The 18,467-nt window shown below is 40.2% G+C and overlaps 1 protein-coding gene across 2 annotated transcripts in view; it reads left to right on the plus strand.

Annotated features, from left to right (window-relative positions):
* Nucleotides 1–18,467, plus strand: part of PRDM5 (PR/SET domain 5) — a 2,968,604-nt gene that overhangs the window by 996,436 nt on the left and 1,953,701 nt on the right. Inside the window, exons 6-7 of one of the 2 annotated variants that reach the window (XM_044074997.1) lie at nucleotides 9,730–9,822; nucleotides 10,088–10,209. In XM_044074997.1, coding sequence (XP_043930932.1) covers nucleotides 9,730–9,822; nucleotides 10,088–10,209 — 215 coding nt within the window. The remainder of the gene's footprint in view (nucleotides 1–9,729; nucleotides 9,823–10,087; nucleotides 10,210–18,467) is intronic. The other variant, XM_044074998.1, reaches the window with a different exon arrangement.

The raw sequence follows: 18,467 nt of genomic DNA on the forward strand, positions 1-18,467 counted from the left end.
CAATCGAGGCATTCAGACCCTTCCTCCAGCAAGGGCATCTGTTAATATGGACAGACAACACCACGGTCATGTGGTACATAAACAGGGAGGCACACATTCCTACCCTCTATGCCGGATGGCTATGAATCTGTGGAACCTATGCCTGAATCTCAATATCCAGCTACAGGCCAAATTCGTACCAGGAAAAGAGAATACACTAGCAGACAGCTTAAGCAGAACTACCATGGATGCACACGAATGGATGCTGCATCCAGACATCTTCAAACTCATAACAAAGAAATGGGGAATCCCAGAGATAGATCTGTTCACCTCCCCACTCAACCACCAACTGAAGAAATTCTGCTCAAGGACATACCACCCACAAGCCTGGAGGGTGGACTCTCTCTCTTTCAGCTGGAATGCCCTAACAGTATATGCCTTTCCACCTCTCCCATTGATGTACAAGGTTCTACTGAAGATCAGGGAGGAACAGCCAAAAGTCATACTAATAGCTCCGGACTGGCCAAGACAACATTGGTACCCGCTATTGAGAAGCATGTCTCAGGCAAACTCATGGCCTCTTCTCCTATGGCCTCTTCTTCTAACGCAGAACAATTTCAAGACCCTGCATCCCAACTTGAAAACATTGCAGCTAACTGCCTAGAAGATTCCTTAAAGCCCAACCAAACCGTTTTATCTCAGAGGGTGAAGGACATTATCTTGGAGGCTCGCAGACCTTCCACAAGAAAGACATACTCAGCTAAATGGAAGATATTTCTCATTTGGAGCGCATCAAAGGGCACAGATGTCACAGTGGCAAACCTAGCACACATCCTAGAATACTTAGCAGAATTGTTCCACAATGGCCTGTCTTATTCATCCATTAAGATTCATGCTTCAGCAATTTCAGCAGAATACAATATGGATCCACCTATCTTCTCACACCCTCTTCTCAGACAATTTTTGAGAGGGATCAAAAATGTTAAACCTCCAAGAAGACCCCCCCTACCTGCATGGGATCTCAATTTTGTGCTGGAAAAACTGACACTACCTCCTTTTGAACCAGCAGCTTCAGCAGACCTCCAGTTTTTATCTTGGAAAACTGCATTCCTTCTGGCAATCACTTCAGCAAGAAGAGTATCTGAGTTACATGCATTAATGGCAGTGCAGCCTTTTCTTATTTTTCACCAGGATAGAGTGTCACTGAGAACCAATCCTACTTTCATGCCAAAGGTGGTATCTAGGGTATCCTTGAACCAAGCTATTCACTTGCCTACGTTCTTCCCTAACCCACAGAACAAAGGGGAAAAACTTTTGCACACCTTGGATATACACAGACAACTACGCTACTATTTGGACAGAACTAAAACTAACAGACAAACTGACCAGATTTTTGTAGCATGTGCAACTGGGGTGCAAGGAAGAGCAATTTCCAAACAGACAATTTCAAAATGGATAGGAAATTGCATTCGTTTTTGCTACTCCTTTCATGGAAAGACAGTTCCTGAAAATATCAGGCCTCACTCCACAAGGGCCACAGCCACCACTACAGCTTTCCTACGAGGGGTGGCTACCAAGGACATTTTAGAAGCTGCTACTTGGAGCTCCGTGCATACATTTGCCAAGCATTACAATCTACCTTTATACTCCAGATCCCGAGCAGGGTTTGCAACTGCAGTACTGCAGTGGATCTTAACTACACCATAATTCTCTTAGTACCTCCTCCCCCAGATTGGCTATGGTATTCTACCCATATGTTATGACTGCAGATGCATCCTTGAAGGACATAGTACAGTTTTGTACCTACCATAAATGTAGATGTCCGACAGGTATGCATCTGCAGTCAGGATTACCCACCCTCCTTCCCCTCTGTGGCATTCCTAGGGTGCTTACCCCTCTTTCAGCTAGCTGGGGGAATCTATTATGGTGTATTTGTTTGTTTGTTTATATATGTATATAATTTGCAAATGTTTGGAACTTTTCAGCCTTTATCCAAATTTAGCCTTCCTAGAGGGCACCTGGCATCTGGGGCAAGAAAAACTGAGGAAAATGGCGTTGGCTGATGCTTTTATACCCCAGACACTCTGACGTCAGGGAAAGTGCGACATCAGCCGAGGCCAGACCCAGACTTTGGAATCCGGCCGACCGAAGGGCTGCCTGAGGCAGGACAACCCATATGTTATGACGGCAGATGCATACCTATCGGACATCTACATTTATGGTAGGTACAAAACTGTACTTTCTTGAACTTCAGATAATGAGTTGTTGAGTCTGAAGTTCAAATAACAAGCAGGTTTAATTATCAATCAATCAATCAATTAATTAATTAATTAATTAATTAATTAATTAATTAAGTAATTGATTGATTGGTTGATGAGTTAATTGGTTATTGTATTTAAGGAGATGGGTTTGTTGGATGAATTGTTCCACTGAAGGCGAATTGCCGAGGTACCAGGACACGTTAATAAAAGGACAAACTTTACCATCTCTGTGGTTGGCGTTCCTTTTTGATTTTGCTGGAGTTTATGGTTTGTTTTTCTGTTTTTCTGTTTTGCTGGTGTTTCATAATGGATCTTTTGTTTTAGACCCGTGCAGTATAAGACAGTATAACAGAGTCATGGTTTTGATATTTTAATGTTAATTTATTTGTATTTGTCAATCTGGGTAAAGCACTAATCTCCATGGAGCATTTTCAGACTTAGCCTGGGTGTACAATTTGAAGCAGTAGAAAAATCAGAATGAATAGTACAAGGAATGGATGTGGAAAAGTAAACATGATAGAAAATATAAAAATATTGAAAGCAGTTAAACAGTATGGGATATTGACATTGTATACACAATATTTACAAATGTATTTACAATCTTAGATGTCCAGAAGATTTAATTAAAGAAAACTGTATAAAGGAGTTATACTGTTTTTGGGAAAGAGAGTTAGAGGGGGAAGATGGATGGAGGATAAAGAAGAAGTGGAATTATGTAAGACATGATGATTACAATTTTTGGGGCTTTGCTTGATAAGAAGTTGGCAGTGGTGTAGGCCTATTGTTTAAGGGGATTTGAATCATTTGCATTTGGCAGATTTTATAAGATGCTCCTTGAGACCCTTTCATAAAGTAGGATAGGAAGACTTATTTTCAGGAAATTTGAGACAGACTGTCTCAGTTTTGGGGCTAGAATGGAAAAGCTATGTTCAGTACAATAGTTTTTTGTCAAGTATTCGAAGAGTGTTGGAGATAGAGTACCTAAGGTAGTGTTGATTGCCTAAATGTGAGTTGTCTGAGAATGGGAAAGATTCAGTTTCACTGAGCTTGTGGAGTAAGGAGCCAAGGAGCAAACCAGACCTTTTTGAGTGGTTATCCATTTTACTGTGGCAAGTAGCTGGCAGTGATGTTCATGATAGGATAGTGAGGAATGTGAAGATCCTTTTCATAGTTACTTGAAGGGAGGTGACATCTGCAGTAAAAAGAATTCTGTTTTCAAGCTAGTTTAGGAGAATAACTTTACCTACTGCTAAGTTGTCCTCTGCAGATAAGAAAGGAAAATTTTCCAGGCCCAAAAGTACACTTCATTGATTTTCACTTTTGGATATCATGTATGTTGCTGAAATGTAAGGTTTGGGCCTAGCCAAAAGCCCAGATAACTTGGAATTTTAGTAATTTCTTACTGTTATGCATTGCTGGGTTGAATTAGCTGTTTTTTAAGGTGTGGAAATTTTTGGGTCTAAAAAGCATATATTTTTTTTAAATATGAGCTAACTTTTTATTAGCCTGTTGGAAAGTTGTTGCACATCATTTTCAATGAGGTTTTTAATGGTATTGGGTGAGTGACTTCAAACTATATATTACTAAGCTGTTAGTAAATAATATAATTGGTAAAGAAGGAATATCTATGAGGAGTCTACTTATGAATATTTCAAAGAGGAGAAGTAATAGAGAGGCCCTTTGGGAACCCCTTTATGTAATAGGACAAAGATGGAGGTGGAGTTGCCAGTTGTAATTTTGACATTTCTGCCGGATGTGAAATTTGTAAAACAGCTGGTTTGGATTTGAAGTTCTGAGATCAGAGGGAGCCTTTGACCAGACTATAAGCTGAACAACTCAAAGGCCTTGGAACCATCTATAGTCTGCCTCCCATCTAAATGCCTTTATCCGTGTGTACTGGTATGTCATCTATGAGAATGAAGATCACTGTCATGGAGCTGTTTTCCATTCCAAAACAACAAGCGGTGTCCAGAACTGGCTATTAAGTTTCTCAAGCCTTTTGCCTAGTATGGGGCTGGTGGAGATGGGACTGAACTCTGAAGTTGATAATGGTTTGGGTATTCTGGGAGGAGATTTAATTATTGTTGTCTTCCATATGGTAGGAAATTTGTTAAACAGCAAGGATAGTTAAATATGCATGTTAGAGGTGTAACTAGGTGTTCTTTACAGAGAGAGAGAGAAAACATGGATATGGTTTGCATGTTCAACTGGGGGCTTCAGTTGGATTTTATGTAAAAGATCCTCAATTTCCTTTTTCTAGTTTATGCTGAAGTAAGAGAAGGAGATGAATTCTGCTCAGGGCTACTGGAATGGGATTTGGGGGAGGTTTGGAGGAGTACTAAATACCCCCATATTTTTCAGTACTCCTCCAAACCTCCCCCAAATCCCATTCTGCTCAGGGCTACTGGAATGGGATTTGGGGGAGGTTTGAAGGAGTACTGAAAAATATAGGGGTATTTAGAAAATTCTTTCAGGAACTCAGTGCTACAAAGTGGATCATTTGTTATTGTAGATAGCCTTGCCTGTAATGGCTTGTTCATAATGTACATTATGTATATATTTTTAAATTATACAATGACTGCTCATTGCTATTCAGAAACTTGCATGCTGATTGGACAGCTCAACCAGCATGCTTGCTGTAAATAGTGCATATGCCAAAATATAAAAGTCTGGCCATGGAAGTACCATTGAGTGGCCAGATTTTCTGTTGGCATATACTGGGGACAGTAAAATATGAGAAAAATCAAGCATGTTCTGCAAAACTAAAGAAACAGAAACATACCTGATTTTCCTTGTATTTCTCTGCTGTCCCTCATAAAATCCTGACTTTTTTAGCTCTTTAACACTTATGTGATATGGAATGTCACAAGTATAGCAGCCTGCACATACCTTGCATTCCAGAGCATTTTCTAAAAAATAAGATTAAAAAAACAAATGTAAATAGTTTGGGAACTACAGAAGCTATTAAAATTGTACAAATAGCGATGTTATCAGTAAGACATATTTTTACAATGATAATAGTGCATTTATTTTCAATAAGTATTATAATATATTATAATGCACACAAACCCAAAATTATATTTTTTGCTGTACTTTCACAAACAAATTGTTATATATTGGAAAAACTGTACATCCTAAACATACATCGTTAAAACATTTTGTTAACTAGACATAAGCTTTCATATAAGAACAAACATTTTCTCTGTGAGAGCATGTTTATTAAGATATTTACAGAAATGTGTAACATGCTTAATTGTATAATTATCAGTATAAGTAACACTAGGTATTGCTCAAGATGTGCAGCTTACAGTGCAAATATCAAAGCTAGTTTTCTTCAGCAACAGCCAAGGTTTCACCTGATGTCATGTGGCAGTTTGTAAGTCACTTAGTTTTTAAGTGTTAAGTAAATATGGAAATTGTATTAATTTTTATAATTTCTAACAATTAATGATATCTCGGGTATAATGTGATATAAAATGACTCTAAGAATGAATTTTCACCGTGGCATATCATACAATGTCCCTCAATGTTATATAAAGCTCCCAGGTATTGAAAATATGATTAATAAGTGACAAACAGTGATGAATTTCTCTTCTGCAAGACTTCCTAGATCAACAATCTTGGTATCATTTTATCAGTAATTCCTTGTCCTTTGTAATGCTGCCTATTATTAGCTGGTAAGTGACTTAGTTAAAGAAGCCAGACCATTAAAAAGGTCTGGATGCCATAACTAGCTAGGAGTGTGAAATGGAGATATTTAGAAAGGTGCTATAGCCTTGAAAGAGTTAAACATTAAAAACAGCAATGGAGACTCTCTTTTCTCTGCTGCTTCTTACACAGCAGTGATGTACTGTGCAAGTATGGGAACGGGAGTCCCATACGCATGTGTAGTACATCAGTCTAGAGGAGAGAACATGAAAGAAGACTCAAGTGCCCTTAAACAGAGACTGTACTTAAGAAAGGTAAGCAATTTCTTTGCTAACTAATATCATTATATAAAAGCAGTAATCCATGACTGTGCATAGGTGTATCAGGATTTACCCATGTTTGGCTGTAAATCACTTAGGCTTCTCCCTTGTGATCAAACCACATCAACTGTGGGTAAATCTTGATATACCCATGCACAGTCATGGATTATTGCTTAACTAAATTCCCACTGTATCAACCCATAGCTATTATAATATTTTTCCACTTGTTCAGTTATACCCACAACTCTGCATTTTGTACTGATACCAGTTACACTTACTGTCTAAATTAGACATTGCTTTTTATTTGAAATGTATATATTTTTTATCTTATAGTTGAATATCACTTTGCAATATATGTATGTACCTATGGACCTATATGTTTTTGTTATTGTCTTATGGCCTGGGTCATGACTGAAAAGGGTCATAAGACTATCTCACCTACCCGGTTAACAAATTGCAATAAATAAATACATACGTGCATAACTACATGCATGCATAGAAGTGTTGTACTGATGAAGTCTGAGTCTAGTGTGACATTTTTCTGCCATTCAGTTATCTTGATAACCTGCTCCCAGAATTTCTTAGGGCTAGAAAGAGCGATAGACTAAATGGATCTAAAGCTTATGACTTTTTTGTTTTTGTTAAGTTGAGAAGAATTAAAAGCTTTTCTTTGTCATTTAGGAGTTTGGATTTTTTATTTGTTTCAAGTATTGTTTCTGAGTTTCAAAAGGCTTTTAGCTCAAGGGTCAGCCAGTTGTTAGTATTTCATTTCAGTAGTCTAGTTACAATGTGGAAATATGTCTTTAGATTTATAAGCAGCATGGAAGTAGGACTTTTGCTGAAAGGTTTTAGATGTTAGAGTTAAGATTGTGAGCAACGGTGTTCCAGTTTATAAAGGAAAGGTGGACCTTCATATGAGATATGTCAGTCTGAGCTTTAAAGTGTATTGAGGTCAGTGGTGACTGTGGTTACAGAGGGAGCTGGTTGAACGAGTTGATAATATTGAGCAGTGATCACTTGTAGTTGGGAGGAGGTTGCAGGGAGGAGAAAGAGAACTGGGTTTATTTGTAATTAGCATGTCTAGAAAGGAGCTTTCTCCTGATGTTTGTTGTGAATGTGTAGGTTCTTTGATTAGTTATTTAAGCCTTGGTCAGCAAGTAATTCATTGATATAATTTTGCAGTCAATCATTGAGATTAATGTCAAAGTCTTTGCATGTTATTAGTTCCTTTGAAGAAGAACTGGCATTTATGATTTTGATTACTGTTATGGTTTGGAATTTCTTTTTACTGCTGAGGGGAGATAAGTCACTGCAACGTAGAGAATGTTACATTTATTAAGTGGAATGGATACTGTAATTCAGTTAGTGTCATGGTCTGTAATATCTGTGGCCTGATTATGTAAATGTATTTTGAGGGAAAATGGTAATAGGATAAGAAGTCAGTTCCTAGATTTTCTTTCCTAGTTTGATGGTTGACATTAAACATATGAATAACCTTGGAAAAAGGTGTTGTAAGTGTGGGGTAGTATCTTTTACCAGGAATTCTGTAATTCCAGTTATGGTTCAGCTAAGAGTGTTTAGAAATGTGTCTCTCTGCTCAGGTTTGTTGGAAAGGCTACCAGCATTTAGGAGGCATATTCTTAGTTGAAGTGTGGATTAAAGTAGGTGGGCTAGAATTTTTTATTCTGTATTACTGGATGGGAGTAGTAGTACAAGAAGGATAGGAAGAGCTGGGTAGTGATTTGGAATGTTTTAGGGTGGATTTCTGTTTTTTTATGATTGTGGTTAGAGTAAGGTTTAAAGAAAACTTTACAGGTGATGTGAGGGAGTGGTTTGGGTGAAGAATATGATGGCAAAGAAAGGGATTGTGTGATTGATTCACAGGTAGGTTTCGGATTTGTGATTTTGTGCTTGAAGGTAGAGATTTATATTGATTGTCTGTAGAGGCAGAGTGTTTTAGGTGGAGTTTATAGCAATATTGTGAGGAAATGAATAGCAAGATAGCTTTAGTGGAGAGAAGAATGATTCCATTACTAAATGGAATAGAGTTGTCTGCTGACTAGTAGAAGAAAGGGTGGGTGTGATGGCCTGTATGAAATGAAGTATGTTAGGGCTGTGTATTCAAATGTATTTGTTGTCCCCAGTGAGGTTCTTGGAAAAGGTAGAAGCGGGATTTCCCAATTTTTAAAGGAAGTGATGCAGGGGTAGAAGGGAATAGGGGTAGGGTGATGAGGGAAGTGGAGCAGGATGACACAGATACTTTGCAGAAATAATCAATTGGTTTCATACACTAAGTTGCAGCAATTAAGAATTAACAATGTATTTAGTGCAAACCTAGCCTATAATTGTTATTCAGAAGGTTCCTCTCATTTTTGAAGAGGATAGAACAAAATATACCGGAGAAGAATTTGAGACTGCACATCCGTCTGAGTTTACCTTGAAGATGGTAAGGGTGCTTACCTGCTTGACACAGAGTGGAAGTTTGTTCCAGCACTGGGTGATATGTATGGATATGAATCTGCCATTCCAGTGTATCTTCTTTATTTGTTGAAAAAAAAATGTAATTTCTTTAATCTGATATTTCAGGAACCATTTATGCTTTGAAGGAATAGAACGTCAAATAGGGTTAGATCTTCCAAATGCCAAAAGGTTAGACACAGATCCACATGGAGGAGTTTATAACAAACTGGGCATACAGATAGGCCAGCCAGTCTATCCTGATTACTAAGATCTTTGAAGCTGCTCATCTTTTTATTTAGGAACCTGCAAGATTTCTCAAGCTGACTTATAAGTTTAGACAAATACAATCCAACAGGGGCATTAATCTGGGCGGTTGGAATTCAGAGTGCGAACAGTAGAGTATGCTAAGAGTTCCCTTAAAGTTATCACTTATATTACAGCAGTCCCTCATTTTTCCTGGCCTTGGACCCCTGTTCTGAAAACCAGCAGGTGCTGAGCTGTACTGTCTTATCTTGGATACTAGAGAGATTTAAAGAGAGTCAGTCAGGTAGTTTGGACTTTTCCTCTTGTTCCCCTCCATGCACTGTGTATGAATGTGCACTGAATCACACTCTGACGTGTGTCGACTTCACACATTATTAGCGGTCCCAGCAATATGTGCGTAGTCTGATGTGAATGTAGCATGCAGCTCTTTCATGTTTTGCATGTTGCAGTTAGTGTATTGTCCTTGACTTTCATAAGAGGATGCATACATCCCTCACACTAATAATACTGTATAAGGAGAGTGGTACTCTGAATGCCCTGTGCTTATTCCCCTGCTGGCTTGCAGGCAGTTTTGCCTAACTGATGATAACTTTGCTTTATCTGGCTGGTGAATTTCTGTTTTGCTTGCTGTTAAAGTTACAGTAAGTACCACGCAGGAATAAGTAAAAGGAGTAACAGTTATACTGTGGCATTAATTTACTCTCATATTTTTATACCAGTAATTTAAAAATTAATTAATCTGGGAACCACTTTTTATGTGCAGTTTATTGCAACCTGCTTTTTTTCTTTCCTATTAGTGTTCTTCATTGTGCAGAGAATATCAGTCCAGGAGAATCTTCCAGAAGTTATCAGTGCTCTATGTGCAACAGCACCTTCAGCTCAGAGTCAAGGTTTTGTTCTGACCTGCTTTGTAATTCTAATAAAATATCTAACTTTGCTACAGTATTATTCTGCATGTCAAATTTCAGATCTGCTGCAGTTACTTGGTCTAAAACTAACTAGAGAATGAATTAATGCTTGTATTCCTACCTAGATTTATTAAAGCATGTCAAGCATCTGGAAATCTTCTGTTGAGCGTCTATTTATTAACTCAGACTGCATGATAAATGTCAAACTCTTCTTCCAGTCATTGTCCTTTCTGCTTGTTTAATGCAGTTTTGAACAACACAGAGAGGCATGCAAAGGGGATGCCAGATTCATCTGCAAGGTCGATGGCTGTGGAAAGCGGTTTCGTAGTAAAGAGGCAGTGAAGAAGCACAAGGCCAGTATTCACAATGGTAAGGATTAAAGAACCTTAGTTAATGCACAGTACTGCTGTTATACGCAATAGAAATAGAACCTTTCTGATCATTGAATCTGACTGTGAAAAATCCATCTTTCAGTTTCTAAGCTCCGTAAGTGTATGCAGAAGTTTGAATTGTCTTTATCTCTTTTATCAGTCTCCACACTTGCAGCTCTTTGCCAAAGACCATTATTCTTGTGCAGTGCATATGTGTTGTTCATGTTCTACTCCTAAAGTTAATAATTTCAAATACTAGATTTTTGTAATGCCTGTATAATTTTTCTTCTAAATCTGTAAATTAATGACTAGGTGATGAAGTCTGTATCTGTTGTTTTGGAGGTGTTTACTGTGCATTACTTCCCTCCATGTAAATCTTCATCAGTATCTGATGCAGTCAGTTTCATGGGTCTTTGATAATATACATACACAAGTGTACTTCGTTGTCTTACAGTGATCAACATGCTAGCTTGTCTGCTGACAACTCCAATCTCTTTCTACTGTTGCAGAATCAATACTCATTTATATTCTACACTTTATTCTTTCTCTCATGCCTTTCACATTTAGGCTGCATCTGCTTATATAAGGCTGTGTAAAGCAAACACCAGTAAATGGTCTGCTTGAAACATGTAATGCAGAAGTGTGTTGTCTATTCAGGCATCCATTGTAGGTCCCTCAGTTGCAGAGGTTTTGTCCCCTGTGACAGAAACTACAATGATGTCATTAATTCTGGCACAATACAAATGAAGCAAGGTGATACATTGTGAAAGGTACTTAGCAGACTCAGAAGGACAGGCTAATATTAAAGAAAAGATGCACACCATGGCTGATGGCCATGATTCTTGTGGGTATGTGTATTAGCACATATCCAGAAGCTCTTAATGCTGCTATAAAAAGAGAGTATTATCTGTATTATTGCATTTTAACAAGCAAGGTCTAGTATGCCATGAGCAAAGTATTTTTTTATGTTTGATATTGATCTTAGATTCTGGGAAATTAAGCCTAATGAGAAAAGTTCCAAACTGTGTACTTGCAATTCACCTAAGAAAAGATACAGATTTCTCAGACTTCCTTTTGGTATATTAACAGTGCCTGAAGTGTTTAAGAGAATTGATGCATGGATAATCAAGGGGTTTAGTGGAATTATTAATACTACTGATGACATGTTAACATATGTTTAGGCCAAAGAAGAGGAAAATGTGAGCTTGAACTAATTACCAAAGAGTGAGAAAAAACACTTTTGAGCTGATCAACACGAAGTGTAAAAATAAAGTCATATAACTGAGACATATGGCCATTTGCTAATATGTTAAGGCTAGAAAGCAGACTGTGAGAAAGTCATAACGGTAGTAGAAATGTCTCCTACAGCAGATAAAGAAACTTTAATGAGATCTCTTGATATGATTTATTATGTTTTGATATTTAATCCAAATATATCAGATATACGTTTGCCATTAAGGAAATTACTTGACCAAGATGTGGAATAGTACTGGTTTAAAGAACAAGAAAAGAACTTTTAAATGCTTGAATGGTTATTCATAGGATCATAGGAGATTACTAGGCTGTCGACCTGGAGGTCATTTTAATTGTCGTTTCAACCCTAAGTAATACTGTAGATGTACTAGTCAGTACCCAAGATTGCATTTAGTGAGGACTGCCCATGTCCAGAAGGGTTGTGGGCTCTATCCCTAGTAAGAATTTACTGTGCCCCATCCACTCATCCAGGTTCTTGTTGAACAGTGTCATAGAGGTGCACATGGCAGTCACTGGGAGATAAATCTCTCCCGCCAGCATGTCCTATTTAAGTCACATGCCATATTTAACTCCCTGGAATGGGTAGCCCAACACCCATTTGATTTACAGATATACAGTAAGTTCATTAGGTTTGGGACTTGGGTTGCTGTGCAGGCCAGGAATAAGTCTTCCCTGAGAAGTCTATATGATTTGGAGCATAGTGAGAGGGACTTTAGTGGGTCCATGTAAGGTGCATGCTGGAGGCCATTGATCTTTTTTGTTAGAAACATCTGAGGTCTCTCTAATTCCTGTAGATACTTAGTACGGTACAAACCGAATGGGGCATTGTACTCAACCGTGGGCCGAATAAGTGCCGAGCATGGGGGGGGGGTTATAACTTCTTTTGCTCTTGAGATGATGCCTTTACTAATCAAGTGAGCTATGTGGAAAGCTTTCCTTACAATGGTAGACACATGGTGGTCAAAGTTAAGGTCACAGTCAACCTATGATCCCAGGTCCCTTACCATTTCATCGGTACGTAGGGTATTGTTGATTTGATAGTGTGAAGGGACATTGTTTGTGCCGAAAGGAATGATGATGCATTTCTTTGCATCGAGTTTGAGACCGTGACTTATACACCAGTTGCTGATCTGTGTGAGACCCTCCTGGAGTATACTGACATAATTTAGGGATTCAGTTGTTGCAGCTAGTTTGCAGTCACTGCAGACTTGGTCAGCCACAACCCTTTAGTTTTGACCTGAATTTCTGAGAAGTATATACCAAACAGTAGGGGGCCCAACATTGATCCCTGTGGCACCCCACTAGTAACAGGTCTGCTGGTTGATGTGGAGTCACCCACGTTTATAGTGTGTGTCTGGTTTGTGAGCCAGTTGACAACCCATCTTACAACAAAGAGCTTTACATTCAGTTTGCTGAGTTTATTGGTAATGCCTGAATGTGGGATTGTGTCGCCTTTACCAAGTCAAGGTATGCTGCGTGCACAGATATGCACTCATCAGTGGCCCTGGTCACACTTTCAAAGAAATCCACCAAAGATGATTTAACAGTCAGTATCTGCCCTTCATGAAGCCGAATTGCGTAGGATCCAGGGTTTGGAGATCACCTATATCTTTATTTATGAGGTCTATAATACTAGGTTCTATGGCCTTACAGAAGAGGCTGGTCAGGCTTATGGGTCTGTAATTCCCCGGGTCTGTTGCTAGGCCACCTTTGTGGCAGGGGAATACCTGTAGCTGTTCTCCATTTCACAGGAACAAAGCCTGTGGTTAGGCTATGATTGACAAGGGTACTTAGTGGTGATGCTACTTCATGTTTTAGCCTGTTTAGAAGACAGCCTAGGATGTCATCTGGTCCCATAGAGATCATGTTCTTTGCCTTGGATAGGATTTTGAAGACCTGTTCTTCAGATATGTAAGGTGGGGGGGTGGGTTTGGGGGATGGTTTTTTGTAAGTTAGGAGGGGATAAGGGAGTGGAATTTTTATCAAACCTATCCACTTGCAGGTTTGCTATCGCTATGTGGTCAGTATGTATGATACTGTTGACCACCAGTTCTTTAGGTTATGTACGTAGCTGTAAAAGGCCTCGTGGTTATCCTGGGCAGATGGCTTAGTGGTTAAGGTCTTCGCCTCCCATGCACAAAGTACAAGGTTCATTCCTGACCTCCGACCAATGCCTGTTTGGAGTTTGCATGTTCTCCCTGTGTCTCCATGGGGTTTCTCCCATGTCTAAAAACATGCTGAGTGTTTCCATCTCAAACTCACCAATGAATGGAACTGAGGGCAGCAGCACAAACTCTATAGGTGTCCTATATGGGGAAGAGTTGTACAGACCAACCACTTTGGGCATCTACTGTGGTGCGTAGTATCCCCTAGATAAGAGAACACAGATCACAGACTGCGGCGCCGTGGCAGGGCTGGCCACTTAGTGCAAAATATGGCTCTAGGTGATTCGGTCATGTTGACTAATGTCGGCAATGTGGTCATGGGTTGTTACCGGTGATAATTGGGTTGAGGACCCGGCCTACTCCCACCGACGCCAGGGACCCTTGCTAACGGTGGGATGGGTATATGTGCCCCTATTGGCCAGTGTGTGCCCGCCATAAAGCCCAGCAGCCCTGGGCCAATAAACTACTGGCTGGCCGGTATCTAGTTGCCCAGCCTGGATTACCTGGGATAGCTCAGTTGAGTGAAAGCTGGATGTGAAACCAACCAACCTGCCAAACATGAACTGAGAATTGCTACGCTTAATGTAGGTTCACTGACAGGACGCTGCTTGGAAGTGAATGACATGATGATACATAGGAGGCTGGATAGCCTAAGTATCCAAGAAACAAGATGGAAGGGCAGTGCAGCAAAGCCACTTGGCTTGGAATCCATACTCTACTACTCAGGTTGGGGACAGGCTAGAAATGGTGTAGGAATTGTGGTGCGAGAGAGGCTTCAGAAGGCAGTGAGGCATAGCATCAGAATTAATGACAGACTCATGGCAATCAGACTCCAGTGTAATGATAGGGCAGTATTCATAATATCAGCATATGCCCCACAGCAGGGTTGTGTTAGTGAGGAAAAGAATGCATTCAGACAGCAGTTGCAGTACCTACTAGATAAAGCAGGACCACATGAATTGGTGTTGATAATGGGTGACTTGAATGCACATATTGGGATAGACAGAACAGTATATGAGGACTGCCTGGGTCTACATGGGTGGGGGTAACAGAAATAAAGAAGGAGAAGCCATTCTAGACTTCTCTCTGGCAAATGGCATGATAGTAGCCAACACATGGTTCAAAAAGAGAGACAGACACAAGATCATGTACAAGAGTAGCCAACATGCAACTCAGGTAGACTTCCTCCTAGTAAGGAAAAGGGACTGGGGTAGAATCCATGAATGCAAAGTCATCCCCAGTGAAACAGTTTGCCCACAGCATAAACCATTAGTTGCCACAATCAGCTGCAAGCAGTGGTCAGAGAAGTCTCTAAGGTCAACAGAGACCAGGCTGAAGACCTGGAAGTTGACTGGAGAGAAAGTACAGCAGTTCAAGGAATTACTCAGGGCTCTAGCACCCCAAGAAGAGGAGGAAATAGGTGGAGTTGAAGAGGCGTGGCAGCGCTTAAAAACAGCACTACAGAAAAGATATGTGGCCGAGCCAGGTATGGAAATAAGGTACATAAGGAAAGCTGGTGGTGGAATGCAGAAGTCCAGGAAGTTATCAAAAGAAATAAGGACTGCAGGATGAAATGGGAGATAGAAAAGACTGACCAGGCTAGGAAGGACTACTGGTTGGCTAACAAAGAAGCTAAGAAAGAAGTTGCAATAGCAAAGAGTAGGGCATCGAAGGCACTCTACCAACTTCTGGAAAATGACTCAGTAAGGGGCACAAAGAAACTATATCAGGTTGCAAGGGAAAGACAGAAAGATAAAGAAGATAGTCAGACACCCCTCATAAGGGATGCCAGGAACAACCTACTTACCAGTCCACAGGACATCAAAGGCAGGTGGAAGGAGTATTTCCAGAAGCATCTGAATGAAGGAAACCACACAGAAGCTGTACTGCCCCAGAAACAGCCTACAATTATATAAAAAGAGGAGCCCACTTTAGAAGAAGTAAGAACAGCACTAAGGAAGATGAAGTCAGGGAAAGCAGCAGGCTCAGATGAGGTGACAGCAGATATGATAAAATGAAGTCAGGGAAAGCAGCAGGCACAGATGAGGTGACAGCAGATATGATAAAGATGGTGAGTGAGATAGGGGCGAAATGGCTCCCGAGGGTACTATTAGCAGTGTGGAGAGAAAGGCAAATCCCAGATGACTGGAGAATAAGCATACTTGTGCCAGTGTACAAGAACAAAGGGGACATCCACAACTGTGGGCAGTACAGAGGGATCACACTCCTACCACACTGCATGAAAGTTCTGGAGAGAGTGATTGATAAATGGATACGGAGATTAGTAGAATGTAAGATGGGAGGTGAACAGTTCAAGTTCTGATCAGGATGCAGCACAATTGACCCGATCTCTGCATTTAGACAGATACTTGAGAAGAAGCAGGAAATGAGGAGAGAGTCCAACTGGGCATTTCTAGACTTGGAGAAAGCATCTGGGCAGTACTGTGGTGGATTGAAGTCCCGAAAACACTGGTAGAATTAGTGCAGGCTATGTACAAGGACCCAGTGACTCGAGTATGAACAGTGTTGGGCCTCACAGATGGGTTCTCAGTGGGAGTGGGTGTACATCAGGGTTCAGCTCTGAGCCCACTGCTGTTCATACTGGTGATGGACTACATTAGCAAACAGGTTGGAGGGGACAGATCAACAAAGCTGCTGTATGCAGACGATGTGGCAGTACAGGCAGACTCTGAGCTAGAACTTCAGCAAAGGATAGGAGAATGGAATGCAAATCTGAAGGCACATGGGTTGAAACTAAGCACAGATAAGACGGTGATAATGGCAGCAAATTGGGGAGATCAGAAGAAGCTGAGAATAGCAATAGAAGGGAAGATGGTGGAACAGGTAAACAGTTTCAAGTATCTGGGAGGGGTGGTTGAGGAGAAGGGTAGTCTGAATGAAGAGGTCAAAGCTAGACTCAGAGGAGCTGCAGCCAGCTGGCATAGAGTATCAGGTGTAGTCTATGACAGAAGAATGCCAAAGAAGCTGAAAAGCAAGGTGTACAAGACAGTGGTGCAACCAGTACTACTGTATGGTACAGAAACCTGGGCAGTAAAGGCAGAACAGTTGAAGAAGCTAGAGGTGATGGAAATGAAGTGCCTGAGAAAGGTGGTAGGATGCACACTGTGGGACAGACAAAGAAATGAGGACATAAGAGCAGAAGCCAAAGTAGCTCCAATTGCAGAAAAGATCAAAGAGAACAGATTACAATGGTTTGGGCACATGAGCAGAAAAGCAAAAGACAGTCTGGTGAGGAAGATTTGGGACAGACAGGAAGAAGGTAAGAGGAAGCAAGGACATCCAGCAAAGAGGTGGATGGATTGTGTGAAAGAAGATCTACGACAATCAGGTATGAGTGTTGAGGAAGGCAGGAGTGCAGCACTGAATCGAGAGATTTGGCAAAAGTTAACACGATACCCTGACCCCATATAGAATAAAATGGGAAAAGAGTGGCTAATGATGATGATGATGATTATCATGGGCAGCACTTGCTAGGTTTCTTTCAAAGGAGCTCCTGGAGGATGTGGCAATTTGTCTTATTTGCCTGTTAAGGCTGAGAAGGATGCTTTTCCATTGTTGGGTCCTTGCCTTTGTTTTCTTGGATAGCAGCTTTTTATATTTATTGTAGAGTTTGTTGATGCTGGAAGTCCACCATAGCACCTTGATTTTACTTGGGGCTGTGACTTTGGTTCTGTTTGGTACAGCTGAGTTTATACACTTATGCAAGTGATTATACAGGGGATTAGCGTAAGTTTGGAGTAGATACCCCTTTCAGCTTGGGGTGGGGTTTGGAATGCATTTATAACTATACCTAGGAGAGTATAGTTTGCCCTGGAGAATTTTTTTGTCTGATTTCATCCTTTGTGAGTTGACTGATTTGTGGTCACTTTTAACTGATGAGGGTACAGCAGTTGCAGCAGTGCGCCTGTTTGCCATGTTGGTAAGGACCAGATCTGGAATGTTTGTTCTTCTTGTCAGGGTATGGACAATTCATTCCAGGGCATGACAGGGGCCCAGAGAAGTAAATATTGTGGGAAGAAATATCCAGGGAATTGTTATGGCTAGGCTTGCATAGGCCCTAGGGCCGATAGCCTAGTACCAACCTATAAACCTATGAACAAAGTCAAGGAACTTTTCTATTAGCAAGTTTGGGCTAGAGTGGGTTTCCCAGTTGATGGGGGGTAATTGAAATCTCCTATAACCAGTGTGTTCTGTAAAATTTGGATTGTCTTCACTTTGGCTAAGTAGCCTTCATGGGTGTTGTGACCCATGGAGGGGAATCTATAATTGGCTGGGACTTGAATGGAGGTCTTACCCAATGTAACCTTTACCTGGAGTAACTCCATGGAGTTGTCCAGTCTAACTATTGACAAAGGTACGTATATTAAGTACTTATGATTAATTTAGTCAAATTACTTGATAATGCCTGCCAAAATAGAACTGGTAAATTGATTCTGCAAGAAGGTTAACAATTTGCTCATAGGCCTAGGTCCTTTACAGAATTCTCAAAAAAAAAAAAAAAAAAGATATGGTCATATAGAAAATAACAGTTTGGCATGGCACTTGACTGTAAATGAAAAGCTTCATGAATATATTTAAGGGGAAATCTTTAGACAGAAACCAATCATAAAACATTATTATAAGCTATATTAAAATGTTATTCTAAGCAATACTGCGCAGAGAATGTTGAGATTACAAAAGCTAAATTTGGCTCTGAAATATATTCAAAAAGAATTGAAATAACAGCTGTGCTAGATTGTTTGTGTTTGACAGAGCAGTAAGAAGTTTTCTTGATGGTGACTGGCTAGTTAACTGGATCCACATATGCATGCGACAG

Source organism: Protopterus annectens, chromosome 6.part0, assembly GCF_019279795.1.
Source record: "Protopterus annectens isolate FY-2018-M chromosome 6.part0, PAN1.0, whole genome shotgun sequence".
NCBI classification, from domain to species: Eukaryota; Metazoa; Chordata; order Ceratodontiformes; family Protopteridae; genus Protopterus; species Protopterus annectens.